Source organism: Myotis brandtii, unplaced genomic scaffold (assembly GCF_000412655.1).
Source record: "Myotis brandtii unplaced genomic scaffold, ASM41265v1 scaffold344, whole genome shotgun sequence".
NCBI classification, from domain to species: domain Eukaryota; kingdom Metazoa; phylum Chordata; class Mammalia; order Chiroptera; family Vespertilionidae; genus Myotis; species Myotis brandtii.
Genome location: NW_005363247.1, coordinates 3,476,336 through 3,496,631, shown reverse-complemented (window position 1 = coordinate 3,496,631; position 20,296 = coordinate 3,476,336). Strand labels below are relative to the sequence as shown.

The window sequence follows — 20,296 nt, the reverse complement described above, 5'->3', positions numbered from 1 at the left end:
GTTTGCAGCTGGTCACACACCCTTCAGGGTGGGGGTCCCCACTGGGTTGCCTGGCCAGTCTGGGTGCGGGGCTGAGGGCTGTTTTCAGGCTGGCCAAGCCCCCGGGTGACGGAAGCTCCCAGCCTCTCCTTTTTTTCTTTTCTTTTTTTATTCTGAGATTTATTTACCTTCTATAATTGAAACTTTGTTGCCTTCAGTGGAGCTCAGAGCCGGCCGCAGCAGGCGGGAAGCTTGGCTTCCTCCATCACTGGAGCAACTAAGTCTCCTACTCGCTCCAGCTCCGTGGCTGCCGGCCGCCATCTTGGTTGGGTTAATTTGCATATAGTCGCTCTGATTGGCTGGTGGGCATAGCTTAAGGCGTAGTGAAGGTACGGTCAATTTGCATGTTTGTCTTTTATTAGATTAGATTGCTAAGAATAATTATAAATAACACTAGATAACAAACACTGCCACAGTAAGAGTAACTAAATACAACTCATTTCACTGGCAATTACATATATGTCTATTTATATTTGGGCTGTCTATAATAATAACAGTGTAATATGCTAATTAGACCAGACAGCCAAACGACCTTCCAGACGAAGCTGGGGCTGTGAGGGCCCAGCCTTTTGCACGAATTTTGTGCATCGGGCCTTTAGTATAATAATAAACTTGTAATTGATTTCTTTTTAGAACGCAGTTCTTCAAAGACTATTTTTGCCCCAAATGAGAAGTAGGAAAAGTAAAATTTTAAAGAGAAAAGTTAGTGACTTAGCAAGTGAACTTCTCTAGCCATAAGAGGAAGTAGTTGTTTCAAAATCACTAAGTCGTCTGATAGAATGAGAAAAATGCTTTTGGTCCCAAAGAATAACCAAGTTGTTTAGGGAAAGAAGAAAAAAAAGGCAAAACATGTCATGGGTAGATAACAATTCAGAAGAGCAGAAAACAAGTTAGGCAGGGGCTGCTGTCTGCCATAAATGGAAGACAGGAATTACAAGAAGTGTGGATATAGAGAGAAGTGCATGGACATAGATTGATCATCATTCAAATACTTTTGTTGTTTTTATAATTCATTGAAAAAATTTGCTTATGCAATTAAAATATTATCTTATTTATAATTTAACAGAAATTCCTCCTGTTAGTAAATCAGAATAACATGGTAAGCAATAAAAATTTTGTACAATTATAAAAAAAGATCAGGGGTGTATATGATTTGCTAATTCATATTAATTAATGAATCCATTTGTAGATTCAAAAAGAGCCAGATTCCAACCAGCTTTTACACTTGGTTTCTATTTTAATGCACATTTTGCATTAAAAATGTGCATTCCACACTTCAAAGGAAGAACACATGATGAAATTAAGTATCAAGGACTAGTGCAATGTGGTTTTGTTTTGGTAGAGATGACCTTTCTGTTTCTCTGACTCTGCTTTTCCTAATAAAACATTTGATTTATATGGTTTAGAGGCATAAAAAACATTGTGAACTCTTGTCCAAAGAATAAAGCACTAAATTATAGTGTACTAAGAGAAACCTACCAGTTGCAAAACACTGTGGCTTTTATCATTTATACGTAAATGACAACATTCAGAAGCACAAAAAAAGAGGACAAATTGAGGATTTTACAAGCACATCCTAATAAGACCTACAAAAATTTGGGTGCTAAATACACCAAGTCCAGAAAATTTTCAGCAATAATTTAGAGGCACCCATCTTTCAAGATACCCTTTGCATTTGTAGATCATATTTGTATTACATTATCCTCACATTTTCCTGATGATCTAACTTTGAAGTGGAAAAGACCAGAACTGAGAAGGGGTTCTGGTATAAAACCTATAGTAAACTACTATAGTCAACAGGAAATTGTCAATCTTTATCTAGTTGTAGCATATTACTTTATTTTAGTGAAGAGTATACACACATAAAGTCATATTGGTACTGGTAAGAGGCATCCAAACACTTCATCATAAGACAGTATGTTTTTGGAAATAGACAGTATTTTCTTCAATGTTTCCTCAAAATATTGAGACTGGTTTAAAAGTAACCAAAATTGCAAATGGAAAAAATTCAAGTAATTATAAAAAAACTTTCCAAACATTTTTTTTCCTGTAATGGCTACTTAAGTGGCTTCTTAGAAAGAAGAAAGCAAACCTTTAAAATAGGACGAATGAGATTCTCTGAATAAAAGAGACAAAGGCAATACTGCGACAGAAAGTTAGATTTCTCCAAAGCATCTTACAGGAACGCAATATATTAAAAAGCCTCTGAAGAAATGACTATTCTTCTTAAACATCTCAGGCATGAATTTTGTAAAAACCCTGAGAAGTATAAATGAATTATTAATAATATAAAAATCATTATGAATAAACATTACTATATTGTATTATTATAATAAAAAATAAAGAATCAGAATCCTCACAGACTCAGAACACTTTCTAAATGTTCACACTTTAGACAAGCAGTGAAAAGGGAGGCATACCTGTAAACCTTCCTTTTATTTTTGTAACATTTATTTATTAAGAGTATACCCCCTCCAATTCCTTGTAATAGCTGTGGTTAGCCAATGAACTGCTATTTTGCCAGACTTTAAGGTAAAAAGTATTTGAGGGCTTTCTGATAAAAAATCATGGGTAAATTTTTTCAATTTTAGTTTGCCTATCAATCTTCATTGAAAAAAGAAAAAAAATTCCTTTGACAACTTCCTTTTAGCAGATGATCATGCCCTTAACACAGTTCTAATAATCAGGCCACACACTTCTAGCAAGCTTTTTTTTTTTACACTATTCCACTTGAGATTCTCCAACTCTTGCTAGTGCTGGAGATGGAGGTGGATACTCAGTGATAAAAATAACCACCCCTCTGCCCTGGCTGGGTAGTTCAGTTGGTTAGAGCATCATCCAGATGCGCAGTTGTGGGTTTGATCCCCGATCAGGGCACATACAAGAATCAACCGATAAATGCATAAATAAATGGAACAACAAATAGATGTCTGTCTTTTTCTCTCTCAGATCAATAGGTAAAAAATAAAAAAACAACAACAACCCTCAGTACAAAATGCTGCAACCACATCATCCTGCAAGAGCCTGCATATACAACCCAAGAGGAGAGATAGCAGAGAAGCGAAACGGAGATTATATCTTCTCAAGCACCAACTTTCTCACTCCATTTGAGGAAACGCAGGTACATTTGGGACAATTGCTCCCTGGATTAAACTCAGCCAGTGAATCCAAAGTTTCCACTCTCCTTTTTGCAATTCCATCATTTCAGAGGGCCTCTCCAGCTCCAGTTAGTGCGAAGTTTACTGTGTCTTTGTCTTCACACAACAATGTCAATTAAGTGAAGAAAAATAAAGCTAGAGACTTCTAGTGTTTTCCTAGAAAAATGTTAACTGTAATATGCCTTTCTTGCCATGTTTAAACTCAGTTGATATTTATGGAAAAGTAATGTGTTAGGGATTTCAGAAAACAGTGGAGTTCATGGAGGAGCATGTCATTAGAGGTTTGGGAAACCCACTCCATCAGGCCTGTTTAGGTCCATGCATCTGGCTTTTGGGTCTCCTCTAACAGGCATCCTCCTAGATGCTGTCAGCCTCGGCCATGCAATCCAATGTTTGATTTCCTCTAACCCTATCTTAGTCTCTGGTTGTATTTCACATGTAGGTTTTTTTCCCTACACAATAAGGTCTATATGATATTTAAAAAGACAGACTACGCAATTGGTTTAGGTGGAAGGCAGTTCAGTCGCAAAAGCAGTTAAGAAGATGGGCTTTAGAGTGGAGGGGATAGTGAGAGAAAGAGGTTCTATGGTCTCCTAGCATTGCAGACACAGCCTAGTGGGGGAACTGATCTTAATTGATTGAATCCCAGCTCATGCATTACTGAGTGAATGACCTTGCCTAATTTACTTCACTGCTCTAAGCCTTTGTTTCTTCAAATGTAAAGTGGAATAATAGTTCCTACCTTGCAGGGTTGTTATAAGGCTTGAATGAAATAAGTATAATTCCACATAATAAGCACTTAATAAATATTTGTCACTATTTTGATTTTTATTATATATTAAGCCAATGGGGCATGGGAACATGTGGTCTTACATATACATACATGAACACATTCTAGATAAATATTTTTGAATGAATGAATATAAGACTTCCAGTGTTATGATATTGCCTCAAACAATAAGGTAAAATTAATATAATCTACCATATCACCACTTTATACTGAGAGTTTCCAAGACTGACAGAGAATCTAACGTGTTGCCCCAAAATGTTAGTTAGGGAACAAAGGACAAAATATAATTAATAGGCTTATGTCCACATAAAACTTACATAGTATCTATACACTGGGATCTTGTACCCAAATAAGATCATCAAGATGGTAGCTCTGTGAATGTGGCCTGTGACTGACTTTATCAGGCTCTGAAGAGACTGAATAATCAGCAATTAGAGAAACACTGCTAACTGATTTCAGTGATGTGCTATGAAGATTGAAGCTCAGGAGTTTTTGTTTGTGTGAAAATAATCTTAAATTGAATGCATCTGCAACTATGGTGCCAAATTAAAGACAGGAGGAAGACAGGTAATGTTACTATGCACCTATTATGTGCCTAAAATTTTAAAATATTTTTGGTTGATTTCCACAAATAACTTAAAATTAAATAGTAGTATCTCCATTTAGGAGAAATTAAATAATTTGCCTAAAATCACAGAGCCAAAAATTAGTAAGACAGTATTCCAAAGTACTTTTCACTCATTATTTCCTGCTATTTCTCAAGCAAAAAAGGATATTATTATAAATATTTGCAGAGGAAAACAGTGACATGGAATTGATTTATTCTGAAGGATGAAGTTGGAACTTCCTGGATCCATCTATTTAAAGAGATGTTTTCAAAAGTTCAGTTTATATTTGATTTCAGGCTATTAATTTTTTTCAGTAAGATTTTAGTTGGCATTTTTTGTCCACATTCTGAGAAGGCCGACCTGCTTTCCAGAGCAGTGAGCTTTTGGAACATGCCTGTTTAGTGGTTCTTCTGTGCTGATTGTTTGTTTTTCCTATTGGTTTATTTCAGTTTTGTGAAATAGGTATGAGTTTATTCTATAGCCACAGTATTATTTCTGAATCTCAATCTTCAATTGATGGACATAAATGATAAGATTTTACTGATATATATATAGATAGATAGATAGATATAGATATATATATGACATACAAGACAGAAAGTCAGAAAGTGCACCTCATCAGCTGACCTTGATGAGTTGCATGCACAAGTGTTTGTCATCAGTGTTCCCAGAAGCACCAGCATAAGTCTTAGAAGATACCTGCTAAATATTTGATGAATTGTAGTGGCTCTAAGTATCTTCATATGTTAACATGCATTCAGTTTATCTTAAAATTTTATTAGGTATTTGTTGAAATAAATCTATTGAAACTTTTGCTTCTGGCTCTGATGAAGTATCTAGCAGATTAACATTCATTTGTACAATTCTACAAGCTAGAGAAAACTTGCAAATTGTGCAGTCCAAATCCTGCAGTTCTGATTGGTCGGGATAGGTGCAGATGAGGAATCAATTTGTAGTTCTGACTGGGCAGGGCAGCTCTCAGTCCATTGGTAGAAAGATAACACTGGGGTTTTCCTACAGTGGTTGACCAAAGGCGTAAACAAGCTGGACACAGAGCCAGAGCCAAGAGTTCAGACTGAGGTTCTTCCTGGTACACAGAGTACATGAGGAACCCTGTCAACAACAGTTGCTAGACTCTTTTTTTTAAAAAAATATTTTATTGCTCTTTTATAGAGAGGAAAGGAGAGGGATAGAGAGTTAGAAACATGGATGAGAGAGAAACATCGATCAGCTGCCTCCTGCACACCTCCTGCTAGGAATGTGCCTGCAACCAAGGTACATGCCCTTGACCAGAATCGAACCTGGGATCCTTGAGTCCGCAGGCCGACGCTCTATCCACTGAGCCAAACCAGTTGGGGCAGTTGTTAGACTCTTATTATTCATAAAATGTGGGCCCTTGGTTGACCATGGGGAGTCATCTCAGTAGCTAAATTCTTTCTTGGGGTTCACATCAAGTGAATCTTTCTTCTTAAAGTCCACATGTTCAAATACTAAGGCAACCAGGGCTTGAGGGGCCAAGATTCCAAAAAAAAGGAACTGTAAAAGTATTTGCCACTTTTGAATCTGCCTATCCCTGGGATGAAAGGCTAAGAAACTAAGCAGGAAGCAGCTGCTCAGAGGCTAAAACACCAAGCAAAGAACCCAGCAGTCTCATAGAGCTGGGGAAGGAGAAATGAGTCCAGAGACTGCCAAGGAAGAGGAGTCCCAAATAACACAATAGGCTTTCACTGTGTCACCTGAACAATCTTTTAGTTGCCCAAGGCACTCTGCAAGCCATAAATAACCATCACAAAGCCCAAAATCCAGTTTCTATTGGACCAAGGTGACTGGCCCATATTCCACTTGCTTTTCAAAGAAAATTAAATCTTCTCTAGAGGAAGAAATTTGAACTTATTTTTATCCAGGGGTTGTACACTGACTATCAGCTATGGGAATTTACCCTGCAAATGCTTTTGTTTGGCCCATACAATATTTACTTTTTTCACTTGAATGCTTTTAGAAGGAGTCTATTCTCCAGTTCTTCTATAGTCCCCATCAATCCCTACTGTCTCACAATAAGCTTATTTCACCCACATAAGTCACTTGCTTGAACCTGAAGGCATTTACTAAACATGTAAAAGCATATGAGTGACCACAATGGATTTAGGTTGTAAACTAAGCTCTGTGATGGTACACACAGGGTAGGGGTCGGGGGGGGGGGGCGGCAAAGGGGCGCTACAATGAAGGAAATACCTATGAGTGGCTGAGATCATTTGAGGGAAGACAAGTGGCTTAGGAAGATTTAAAGACTAAGCTTACAAATCTCCTCTCTTTGGCCTCTCATATAGCTTCTGAAACAACTGGTGGGTTTTTTGTTCATTTATTCCTTTGTAATATTTTGTTTTTGTAAAACATTATGTAGTTTACAAATCATATTTTATACATACACTTTTACATGATCCTTCAGATTAAACTTAGAGCAAGAATCAGCACTCAGGCCCAGCCAGTGTGCCCAGTTGAGCATTGACCTATGAACCAGGAGGTCACAGTTCGATTCCTGGTCAGGGCACATCCCTGGGTTTCGGGCTCAATCTCCAGTGTGGGGTGTACGTGAGGCAGCTGATGAGTGATTCTCTCATCATTGATGTTTCTCTTTCTCCCTCTCCCTTCCTCTCTGAAATCAATAAAAATATTTTAAAAAATCAGCACCTTGGGAAAGTAGATAAGTAAAGCTCAGAGGTGTCCAGTCACTTGGTAGAACAGAGGCTGCATGACATCCAGTTTCATGCTCATTCCACTGCACCTGACAGTTCAACATTAAAGGATGCTACCATGAGATATGCAGATAAGGGTACCTAAAGAAAGTATTCTCTCCACCACAATATTTGAATAACACAAGAGATAAGTATAACATTTTAGATGCTGGAAAAAAAATATAAATTAACATGAAGGCAAAGAATCTGAATGACCAGGTGAAAGCTGGCCCCAAATTTTATATTTTCTTTGTTCTTCCAAAACTATTTTAACAAGAGGAGTTATGTGTCTTACTTACTCTGATTCTTGTAGGCCTACTATTTCAAAAAGCAGAGTGCGCTAGATTCTTTCACAGGTAAAGGCTCACAGAGTCCAGGAAGGCCTACCACATAGTTAAAATGAAAAAAAAAATGTGGTCACAGAGGACACAGAATAAAACTCTGAAATGGAAGAAACACAGGGTAAAACACTAACACAAGATCAGGACAGGAGAAATGGAGGCCTCTGTTTTGCAAGGATGAAGCCTACTGTCCAAAGGTACTCTATACAATCCCATCATGACTAAAACCACATTATTGAAAACTATTCACTGGCAGATCAGAGAACCTAATGCAAACAAAAGTAAAAATCCAGTCTGTCTGAAGTGCCTTGCCTGGCCAATCAACAGGCCAATGAGGAGTCAGTGTCAGACGCTGTCATTCATTGTCAAATGGAGTAAGAAGTTTATTGCACAAACACACAAAGATATTTCACCAGCCCAGATGCTACTGAACACTGGAGAGAATGGCATGACCTAATCAAGACAATTTAAATATACCTCCCTGTCTAAGCTTCTGTTATTTACTGAAAAGTTATAGAGATAATCTGCGATGTTCTGAAGAGCACACAAGACGTTCATTAGTCTCTGAATCTCACTCTATAAAACAAGTGTGGTGCTTTTTCCCCCCACTGAACTTGACATGACTCTGGGAAAAACCAAGGATAGAGTTTCAAACTCCCCTAGCTTTTACATGTTTACTCCTGGGTTTTCTGGAAGATTGCTTTTCCACTCTCCATGAAGAGCTCATGTGCTAGTCTCTAATGGAAACAAGGTGACACTTCTTAATCCTGTTGGCTGTTGAAAAGCAATTGCAAAGGGAGTTAGTCCTCTGTAACTGATTATTTAACAACTAGAGGCCCAGTGCATGAAATTCGTGAATGGGTGGGGTCCCTAGTGGCTGCCGGCCGGACAACCCCATGATGGTCAGTGCATGTCATAGCGAGCAATCCAACTCCTGGTCTCTCGGTCGAACTCCCAAGGACACACTTTGCATATTAGGCTTTTATATAGAGAGATATGTATTTCTCAAGAGCTGTTTATCCTCAAAAGGAAGCAGCCAAGACTAAATATGTCCTGCATCTAAACAGACACCTGCACTGAACCCCTCTGGATACTAACTGAAAATTCTCAGATGAAAATTAAAGAATTATTAATTGTCTTTTATATTCCATTTGCAATGAACACTGTATATTTTCATGAGCAAAGGAACATGGTCCATTTCTTTCTTTCTTTAAAATATATTTTTATTGATTTCAGAGAGGAAGGGAGAGGAAGAGAGAGATAGAAACAATGATCGGCTGCCTCCTGCATGCCCCACACTGGGGATTGAGCCTGCAACCTGGGCATGTGCCCTGACTAGAAATCAAACCATGACCTCCTGGTTCCTAGGTTGATGCTCAACCACCGAGCCACGCTGGCCTGGCCATGATCCATTTCTTATGCTACTTCAAGGACTACTTTTATTTGGGAAAATCTCTTCATAAAAGTTGGCTTTAGTTTCAAAGTTAAAATTCAACATAGAACAACAAGAGATAGATGGAAAGCAAGGACAAAAGAGAAAAGAAGGAAGAGATAGATAGAGGGAATAAAGGAAGGAGAGTGGGAAATAAAGAAGGGGTTAAATAAGAAACACTATTTTTTGTATAAGAAACATGCTTTCAGTGTGCAAGGCACTCTGGTGGCCACCAAAGAACAATAACTAAAACGTAGAAGAAACTGTCCCCACCTTTGAGTCACTTATTTCCCAGCCATTTAAGGTTAAATAGGAATGAAAATGATTTTAGCTAACTGCTGATCTTAAATCTGAATATAGGCTATATATTTTTAGCTACAGATTCCATGTTGTAACTCCCTGGAATAGTGAATGATTCAAAAACTGTCAAGACACATCTCGAGACCAGATGGGTGTACAAACGAACATATAGAAGCCATTTACAGAGAGACAGTCAAACAGGACTCTGCAGAACATGATCTCATAGCGTACATACTGAGAAGTGTCGTATCCCAATGCTAGGCAAAGTTTGTGTTCCAATAAGAATGCATTTCAGCTTTCAGAAAGGTCCTTCTATGTATATGAATCTGTCTCCAAAAATGTATTTTCCAGCATCGCCAAGAAGCTCATGGCTGAAACTGCTGGCTACCCTGATTACCTTACCTGGGATTCCCTATAAGTCAAGATGGTCAGTGACCTTTTGACAGAGTAAGTGGGAGAAAGCCCTAGAAGAAAACCTGAAATAAATATTGTATATAAATATAAATTTGATTGGTTTGGCTTTAAAAAAGACATTATAACATAATACAGCTAGGAGCGATATACAAAATGTTTAATGGGCCTGGCACAGGCACTGACCCATCCGAATGGCTGCAGGTTTAGCACTGGAGTAGGATTCTGAAGGGTCCCTGACTGGCCCAGCATTAGCCTTTATGTTGCTGGAGGTCTGGGGTGCTTCTAGCTTAAGTGGCTAGGTGGCTGGGACATAGGCAAGGTTTAAATAGTAGCTATTTCAATATTTTAACAACTGATAGGGTCCTACCAGTACCTACCAGCTGAGTATCAGGCCTGGTGATTCTCCCATTAATTGTTACACAAATTTGAATATACCTTGGACTAAACAGTTTTTAAAACTAGTGATCTAGCCCTAGCCAGTTTGGCTCAGTGCATAGAGCGTCCACCCATGGACTGAAGGGTCCCAAGTTTGCTTCTGGTCAAGGGCACGTAACTCAATTGTAGGCTTGAACACCGAGGGGTGGGTGCGAGAGGAAACCAAATGATGTGTCTCTCTCACATTGATGGTTCTCTCTCTGTCTCCCCCCCCCCCACTTCCACTCTCTCTTAAAATTAATGGAAAAATATCCTGGGGTGAGGATTAATAACAACAAAAAAGTTGTAACCTATAAGTATTAACATACATCTACTTAGAAATGAAAAACCCAACTCATTCTTAAAAATATGAAGATTATTAGATTACTGGATCAGGGAATTAAGAAAAATATTAAACGTAGTGCCTCATGAATTTCTTGGGGACCACATAGAGACATGTGGTTATAGGATGGATCCCAAGGATATTCACAACAAACTGATGTCTCACTGATGAAGTTTCCTGCTAGCTTGACAATAGCTGTCCTTGTCCAAACTTACATCAATGAACAAGAAAATGGAGAAAATAGGTAGAGTGGACATCTGTTACTTTGGCCTGGCTAGAACTGATGCCATTTCCCCTCCCTCCCCTGACCTGCTGGCCACACACACATTGGTAAAAGAACCCTTTCCTCTGGTGGGGATTCCATTCCACTTGGTTTTGTGTGATAAACTCAACTCCTTCTACCACTGGAGTCTGCTCCTGACCCAGGCTTTGCCAGAGTACCTGTCATGTGATTGGTTTCTGGACAGTGTGATCCAAGGTGAATGTGATGTAAGTCCTGCAGAGAACTGTCCTGTTGGGGAATAAGCTCTTTCCCTGCTGGGGCAAGTAAGCTTGTAGGAGGTGAGTCTTACACTGCTGGTGGCCACGATGCTCGAGAAGATGGTTAAGCAATAAAAATAACAGTAGACATATTTAGAATGATTTTTTTACCTTAGTTTTGCACTTGTATCTGTCATGCTTTAAAAAGTACTTCACACAGTTCTTAAATGCTCAGATGTATTAGAAGTTTGGTAGCTTAACCTTGAATATTCAGAAAGTGATCAAGAAAGTCCTGATAATATTTCAAGTGATCAAGATTCCCTTTTTTGTAAAACTGCATCACATAATAACTATTAAAAATCAGAATATTATAGAAATATACCTTTCATTCATCAATCTCAGAGCACCTATGAAATAATAATAAGCTGGATAAAAAAATGAGGCAGTAATCTCTGACCAAAATATCATAGCCAAACATATATACATAACTTACTTTTTGGTCCCAGGTGTTGACAAAGGCAGTAAAAGAAATACAAAGGCCACTAAAAAGAAAGGAAGGAAGGAAGGAAGGAAGGAAGGAAGGAAGGAAGGAAGGAAGGAAGGAAAGAAGGAAAACTATTAAGTCTTTCTGGAGGAAGGAAAGAAGAAAGGAAGGAAGGAAGGAAGGAAAACTATTAAGTCTTTCTGTAATAGTCTTTGAAGATCTAACTACTATAGAGCCATATTCCATAGAAATGTCCGAGTTAAAGACACGAGGCAGTTTCTATATTAAATGAACCCCAATAAACCCTGGAGAAATCACATTTTTCAAGTGCTCCTTTAAGGATTGATTGAGCCCTGTTCCCAGGAATGACCAGTGTGCCATATACCAGGCAAAGGTGATACAAACAGTCATTGCTTCGATAGAGCCACATAGATGGAATTAAACTCATTAAATATGAGTTTGAAATATTTTTAGTTTTTACTTATACTTAGCTTGTATTAACTTCCTAAAAGAAAGAGACCATAATGATTTCTTTTATGTCTCCCTACAATATACAGTTTAATGCTAAACAGTCCTCCTTTAATAATTAACCTCCATAAGAGCTCAACAGACTTTTTCCTGTGTATGTGGTTTGATAGGTTATGCTGGCTCCCATTTTAATCTTAAGGCTTACATTTAGTTAATTACTGCTGACTGGTTCCCTTCACATTTCAGGTTTCCAGCCTCCGCTGAATCCCACCGGTCACTCTCTAAGCAGTCCGTTTCTTGATCAGCTTCCAAACCACCGTCACTTAGATTTACTTTCTGCTTAGAAACCGCTCCATATTTTTTTACTATTTTTACTTCAAGCTGTCAACTCATTCAACAAATATCCTTGCTTGCTGATTTTGAGAGAAAAGAGAGGCAAACTCCAACTTTCCATATACATGTTTTAGCTCCAGAAGAGTGTTTGCATGTTTATCCTTCCCTCTCTCCCTAGCCTCAGAGGAAAAAAATCCCTGGCCCTCCCTCCGATAAGCCGCCTGTCACGTCTGTTCCCCCTGCCCTGCTCATGATCTGCCATGGCAATGAGCTCTCCCTCCAGTTGTCAGTTTCCCCTTCTTTGTCTTTTTTTCCCCCCACAAGCAACGAAAACAAAACAAGAAACCAACCAGCCTTCCTTCCTAAGTGATTATTTCTCTCTGCATTCTCCATTACACTTCTTGAGTAAAAATAACTGTTCTTTGTGTGCGATACTGTACAACTGCTTTACATTCATTATGCCATTTAATTAAATCACACCATAATCCTACATAGTATTTATCCCTATTTCACAGATGCAGCAGAATTAAGTATCCATGACTCAGCTGAAGTCCACCGGAGAGTAGGCTGGTAGAGTTAGGATCGTGCTCTATACCAGTAGTTCCCAACCTAGGCCCTAGATCAGCTGCATCAGCCACCTCTGGGAACTTGTTAGAAATGCAAATTCTCAGATCCCACCCAGATCTACTGTAACAGAAACTCTGGGTGTGGAGCCTAACCATCTGTGTTTTAACAAGCCCTTCACGTGACTGCTGCACACTACCGTTGGGGAACCAGTGCCCTAGACCACATCGCTCCTCAGGTCTCATCCTATCTGTCTTCTCTGCTACACAGGCAGTTTGGTACTGTTTTCTTTTGAAGCTTTCTTTTCTAATAGCAACTCCAAACTGCCCAACACCAGTTCTCTATCATAATTATCTCTTTCACTGGCTCTCCCACTATACCTAGTTACTAAAACATTGATTGGTAGCTTTGTCTCCCAAATCTCACTGATGCTCCAACCTCAGTGCTTACTCCCTGGAACCATGCTCTTGTTGACTTAAGGTGTCCGTGCCCAGCCATTCACCTGCGCCAGGCATATCTAAGTGAAGTTGCTCTCTCACACTCTACATTCCCACATTTAGCTGGCTAACCTAGTTTCACTAATTTATCTCTACAGCAATCCTCAAACCTGCCATTATTGTCTGTTCCCAGGCACACTGCCAGACCATTGTAGGCTGGACCATAACAACAGCCTACCTGCCTGGAACTGCTCTTCTCTCCAATACCCTCCCAAATGCTTCTGGTTATCCTTCCAAAGAGTAGGTCTGAGCATGCCATTCCCATTTAATATTTAAAAAAATTAAAAACTAGCAATATTTTAAAAAGCAAAGCAAATCAGAATAAAACAAACAAAAAAACCCCAACTCCGATGGCTTCCCATTGCTTAGAAGCTGAAGTTTAATATCCCATCCTGACCTGGTAACATGGCACTGAAGCCAACCCCCTCCTGTCTCCTCTCCCATCACTGCCTCTAACTGCAAAACCTTTCTTGCTCCCCTCTACCCTTTTGCTTAATCTAGGCAAAATGTATCACTTTCTCTTTTTGTAGCCCAGGCCTGAAATACCCATCCCTAACCATATGCCCATCACTTATTTAATAAACATTAAAGGCGTCACAAACTCATGGGCAGGCAAAATGAAGGAATCAAGCCTACCAGGTGTAATAAGGTCACAGATCCCACCTAAAGGGGGCAGCATCTACGCAGGACTTGAAAATTGTTGCCAAGCTAGTATAGCTGGCAGAAATTCAGGGCTTCTCAATATTAAAAGTTTGTAGCAAATATTAAAAAAAATCTAAAAACTGGTCTGTGTACCACTCTGTGTCTAAAAAAATGAAATACCACTTTAGGTTGTCAGTGTGAACCTTAATGTCAGTTGCACTAGGTGTTAGGGCTTCACAGGTGACTGGGTGGCTCTGACTGAGTGGCTCACTCTTGGCGATCAGCTCAAATGCTAGCACAGACCGGAGTAAATAGGCCCTCCACTCCGTTCTCACAGCCCTTTGTTTACAGGGCACCTGCCATAGTTTATGCTCATTGCTAAGGGCTTGCTTTTTTGAATCACCAGATCCTGAAGGAGTAGGGCTGCCGGCCTCCTCCTGGTGCTGGCCCCGCCCGCTCACTGTGCTAACAGCAGATGCTTAATTATATCTATAGAGAGGAGTCTGCATATCAACTTGATCCCAAACTTTAAAGTTACTTTGTACTTTTTCCCTTCCTAACTCGATATTATGCTCCAGTTAGGCACCCTGCTGTAAAATATGCTCTCACTAAAGAAATCGTCTCCTTTGCAAACCTAAATATGCTTTGAGTCATATTTTAGTTGTGTGACATAATCTCCTAATACGTTTGTCTACACATGTTCCTTGCAAGATGGTGGTCAAAATAAGGACAGTGAAGAGATATCTTTGGAGAATTCAAGGAATTATGTTAGTCCAGAACAGAAAATAAGGAAAATGTGTTCATTTGTTCCATTTGTTCATTTCAGGGTGCAACTTTTTCCCAGTTAACAAAAGCACTAAAAAAGTCAGCTTTAATTTTTGCCATGGTTCTTTAATTTCTAGTTGTGCTATCCAAGCATGCTCACCAAACTACCTTATTGTCAGACTTAGAGGATGTCAATCATTTTTCAGTGAACCAAAGCACTCTCATTTCACTAAGCACCAGACCTATGAGGGGGCTGCCTGAACACTGCTATCTGTGTCACTCCTCATTTGATCTGATTGCTGGACACAGCCACGGTCCAGTTATGAGCACAGGCCCTCCATGGCTGCCACCTGCAAAGTTTGTAAACATCAATTCTGTTGAACAAAAATATGTTTTTGCAGTCACTTAGGTGTTCTCATAACAAAGGAGGGTAAATATGTCTTCCCTATCTGTATAACCAGCAGGCTAGAAGCCCAGCCCTATTTCCGGTGTTAGAGATTTAACCCCCATCATTTTACTCTACCACTCTGCATGATGTTATTATGTGCACGCATTCACCTGTGTGTGGACACTTGCTTCCTTTACACTGAAACTCTATGCCACGTGTTCGTTAGCGTCCATGTGTGCCATCAGTAATCAAAACGTAAGTCTTACCTGCAGACTGTTGAAAATGACAAAGAGGACCAGCATCCAGAAGTGTCTGTAAGCCATGTGCAGGCCTCCCCAAAGCCATGTCACGGAAATCAGGGCAAAGAGATATAAAACCAGTGGAATTTCTAGAAATCATTAAAAAAAAGAAAGAAAGAAATTCTGAGCTTCAGAATACTGCAGTCACACATACACACAAAATTATTTTTGCCTCCTTTCTTGTGATGCTCTCTGTGCCTAAGCACCCATTTTGAAATAACAACCTTGGAAATCCCATTCTTGCGCCAGAGAAGAGAAGGCACATTGCTGAGTCCACATTCTTCCTGTTTTGCTGGTCGGTAGGGGGATGGGGAAGAATGAAAACTGTTCCTCTCCTAGACTACCACCTGCTGGACTCTTCTGGAAGCTACACGAACAACCGGAGATGAAATCACTTTTAGCTCCCAGGTAAATTTTAAAAGATCGCTCCACTAGAAAATGGCAGGCAGGCATCAGTGTGCCCTTGAAATGAGTGTAGTCCAACTCGACATTTTAAAACAAAAATGACATACAAACATGTTTGTGTGTATGGAAAGGTATTTTTTTTTTCTGACTGAGAAGACCCCGAACTTTATAGCCAGGGTTAAGAGCAGAGATGCGGTGACGGGATCCACTCCTGTCAGTATTATGCTTATCCCACCCATCATTCTCCGGTGCATTTTTTTCAATATTTTTCAGAACAGATTTCTTCAGGACCGATGGACTTGATTATCCGTCCCACTTGTTTTTGATATTTGGGCTTTAGAATAATAACTTTAAAGAGGGGATTTTAATATTTAAATGACAAGCTATATAAGCCTTGGACAGTGAATCAGGTTTTAGCAGCTGCAAATAAACACATTTTCAAGTTCTTTAAAAGACTTCACTCTGGACCACACCACGACAGATCTGAAAGTCCATATATACCCCCCATCATCCATTAACACCTAAAATCCACATGTACTGGAGAAGTTAGAACAGCTAAATGCAACTGTAGCAACTTTTAGATTTTATTTTGAGACAATATCAAAATTACAGAACAGTTGCAAGTATAGGATGACAACAGAGGTTTTTTTCCAAATCATTTGAAAGTCGCCAACCTGATCCTTCATCATCACCCTCTGTCATACTTTAATGTGTATTTTCTACAAAAACATTCTCCTACATAAACACAATACAACTATCAAATCAGGAAATTAACATTGGTACGTTACCACCATCCCCAGATCCTATTCAATATCTGCCAATTATTCCAGTAGCTCCCTTTGTAGGAGAAGGACCCAGCTGACAGGTTTCTGTAGTCCCTCCTTTAACCTCAAATAGTTCCTCAGTGTGTCCTTGGCTTTCGTGACTCGGACACTTCGGAAGATTACAGCCAGTTTTTCATAGATAGTGTCCTTGAATTTGAGTTTGCCTAATGTTTTCTTGTGATTCATTTGTAAACTTTGGCAGAAATCATAGAAGTGATGCTGGGTTCTTTTTATAGCATCCTATTGGGTGGCACAAGAATTCAATTTGTGCCATTACTTATGATGCTCATTTTGGTCACTTGATTAAAATCATGGCTGCAAATATTCTCCACTGTAAAGTTAATCTACTTTCCTTTGTAATGAATGAATATCTGTTTGGTGTTACTTTTGTGCGGATAAAGGCGCTATGTAATAAACCTGGCAGGCTCAGGGGGGTTGGGGCACATGGCAGGCCTGATGAGCTCAGTGGCCCAGAGCAACCACACGGAATGGTCAGTTAACAAACTCCTCACTGTGCAGCCCATGATGAGTAGTCACGTCCCGAGCCCATAGCTTCCTTTGCAAAGGTCAGTATTTACCTTAAGTGACTTCTGTCCATTGTTCTTATGCATCTTCTAGGATGACATACCTTTGAAATGTCTGAGTAATGTTCTTTTCTTGACCTCTCTATGGTACAATCACAGGCCAACGAACACAAGACCACCAGAGCATGAGACCACAGAACCCCTCGTGGTTATCCGGTTGCTCAAATACCATCTCTATGTGCTGTAAATGTTAAACGTTAACTATCCCGCACCGACGAATGTAAAAGAAGTATTGTTTTTTTCATTTTGCTTTTCATCCCATCCCAGAGATCTTCCTGCTTTGCTTCCTCCCATCTCCTTAATCTACCACCAATGGTAAATTGGTGTCTCTTATATTTTCTCCTTTGATTCATTCTAAATCCATACAAGGAAATGCAAAACTGCCATTTTCAGGAGCATATTCTCAATCCTTTGAGATCTTGCTTCCAATCATGTCCTTAAAATTTTGGCTCAAATAAATTCTTATAAAACTTTTCTATAGGCTGAACATTCTTTCATCAACACTTTGAACCTAGGTAAATATCCTTTCCCGTATCAAATGTTTGGTTTATTAATTAATTCATTTTTATAATATGGACGCACAGATTCTCAATTTTTAAATGGGTTATTATCCACTATTATCATTTACTTTGATGCTTAAATTGTTCTAAGTTTTTTAGTGGGAGCCCCTTCAAAATAGCTTCTGTGCCTTTAGTTACGTCTTCATCATTCTGTGAGCACTTTCTCATCTTGTTTTTTGTTTTTGTTTGTTTTGTGTGTTTTTTTTGTTAATCCTCAACCAAGGACATTTTTCCATTGATTTTCAGGGAGACTGGAAGAGAGAGGGAAAGACAGAGAGAAATACCCCTGTGAGAGAAGCACATCGATTGGCTGCCTCTTGCATGAGCCCTGACCAGGGCCCAGGCTGGGGAGGAGCCTGCAACCAAGATACATACCCTTGACCAGAATCAAACCCGGGACCCTTTGGTCCACAGGCTGACATTCTATCCACTGAGCAAAACTGGCCAGGGCCACTTTCTCATCTTGTACTTTCCCTGCCTCAGTCCTGGTTTCTTTTAGGTAAGAATTTAGAAACCACAATCTGGGGCTAAGTATGCTCATTGCTATTGGGGTGTTGTTGCTATTAAGCCCTTTTAGTAGATAGAACCTGAGAATATATGTATGCACACATATGCATACACACACACATATACGTATTTATATCTATATGTATTTCTTTATCTATCTCTTTGCATTGAAAGTTAGTTCACACTAATACTTCCCATTCCAATCTAACACCACTGGGTTAATTCTAATTTTCTCCCTTTCCATTTCTGTAACCTCCTTCTTTGTTGTTAAGAAACCGACTTCTCATTATTCGTAATATATTTACATATTTGATCAACTACCCTACTTGATTGTAGCCAAGTTCCCATTGAGGTAAACCCTTCCCTTGCACTGATGGCCCCCCAAACTCACACAGGTTCTGACACCTCATGCTAGCCTGCACCCCTACAGTGATTGAGGTCCGACATGCCACGCTTGAACACCTTCCTGTGGATGCATACCTTGCTCTGTACCAACTAATGGCTTTATGATAGAATTGTTTGGGAAGGGAAGGGAAAGGGAAAAAGAAGAGAAAGGAAGGAAAGAGAAAGGGGAGGGGAAGAGGTAGAAGGAAACTGAGAATTTTTTTTTTTTAGAACATATACCCTTCATAGAAATATATAAAATTGTCTGAGTTATTATTATAACTGTACAGAGTGTATAGATGGATAATGCCGTTGTCATTAATGCCTTATAGTAGTACAGGAGACTATATTAGGATTTATTTAATTTTTATAAAACTTAATTTTTGCTTTATAAAGTCATACATTTCATAAGGGGCCAGAGGCTCATTTTTACTTTTAACAAGATACCACCAATATTTAGGAAACTGCCTACGCTAGGCTCATGAAAATTTTCCGAGGTTAGGTATTAAGTCCGGCAATTGCCTTCTTTGCTCCCACTGTGTAAGTACAACATTTTATTTATGGCTCTGTGCAGAGTCCAAAAGGACATGTATATTTTGCATGAACAACTAGGCACCAAATTTTCAAAAACTGGCCTGCATATTCTCCTAAGTGCCCAGAGCCAAACAAGTGCTGTGTGCTGCCAAAGCTCAGCAGGGGAGCCGGGAGAGCAGACCAGGCTCACTAGAAACACCCAGGTGTTTCTGGAACTCTGATGAAAAGTGTGGTGGCTTGGCACCCCAGATTAGAAACTCTGCAAAGATGAAAGCCAGTCAGGAATAACTCAGTACATTGAACAATAGTCCCCAGGCTGGTTTTCGGCAGTTTCACAGCAAATAAGACAGAATTTCAAATGGAAGAAACATATCCAGAGGTACTTTCAGATTTTGTGAGCCTGAAGTTTATAAAACGTGGGGAAGCTTCTTTAAAATACATACATTAAAAAGCATAATTAGATATTTCTTTAAAGGGGCCCCTGCAAGGAAGAGGCCCTGAAACCTAAACTTCATCCGCTTTAAGGTTGATCTATCTGAGGAAGCACCTTTCACCCTCTGTGGGGCCGAGAGGCACAATGACCAAAAGGAGAAGGGTGTTTGCAATGGCTGATGGTGGTGAAGGTGAGAGGGGGCATGATTTTTAACAGCTACCATGAATTCCATTTGGCAAACTGAAAAGTAATGTTCCATTTTATATAAATAATTTTACTTTCATATTTCCTAAACTGACATTTCAGATTTGGTGAACTACTTTTCGGTTGTCCATATAGGTCAATGCTTACCAAAGCAGGCATTTATAATTGGCAGCGTTGGAAGTATGTTTAAAGATGAATTAGTTGACAAACAAAATCATTTTAATGTGCTCAATAAAAGGAAGCCCTAAAAACACAGCAGGCCCAGGAATAAGGGTATCTATATGAAAGACTATGTTATCCAGGATATGTAAAGAACTCCTACAATTCAACAACAGAACACAAACAACTCAATCTGAAAATGGGCAAAGGA

General features: G+C 39.4%; 1 protein-coding gene across 1 annotated transcript in view; it reads right to left on the bottom strand.

Moving 5' to 3' along the window:
• ADGRV1 (adhesion G protein-coupled receptor V1) overlaps positions 1–20,296 on the bottom strand; it is a 462,684-nt gene that overhangs the window by 39,104 nt on the left and 403,284 nt on the right. Inside the window, exon 87 of the mRNA XM_005871499.2 lies at positions 15,459–15,580. Within this exon, the coding sequence (XP_005871561.2) occupies positions 15,459–15,580 (122 nt within the window). The remainder of the gene's footprint in view (positions 1–15,458; positions 15,581–20,296) is intronic.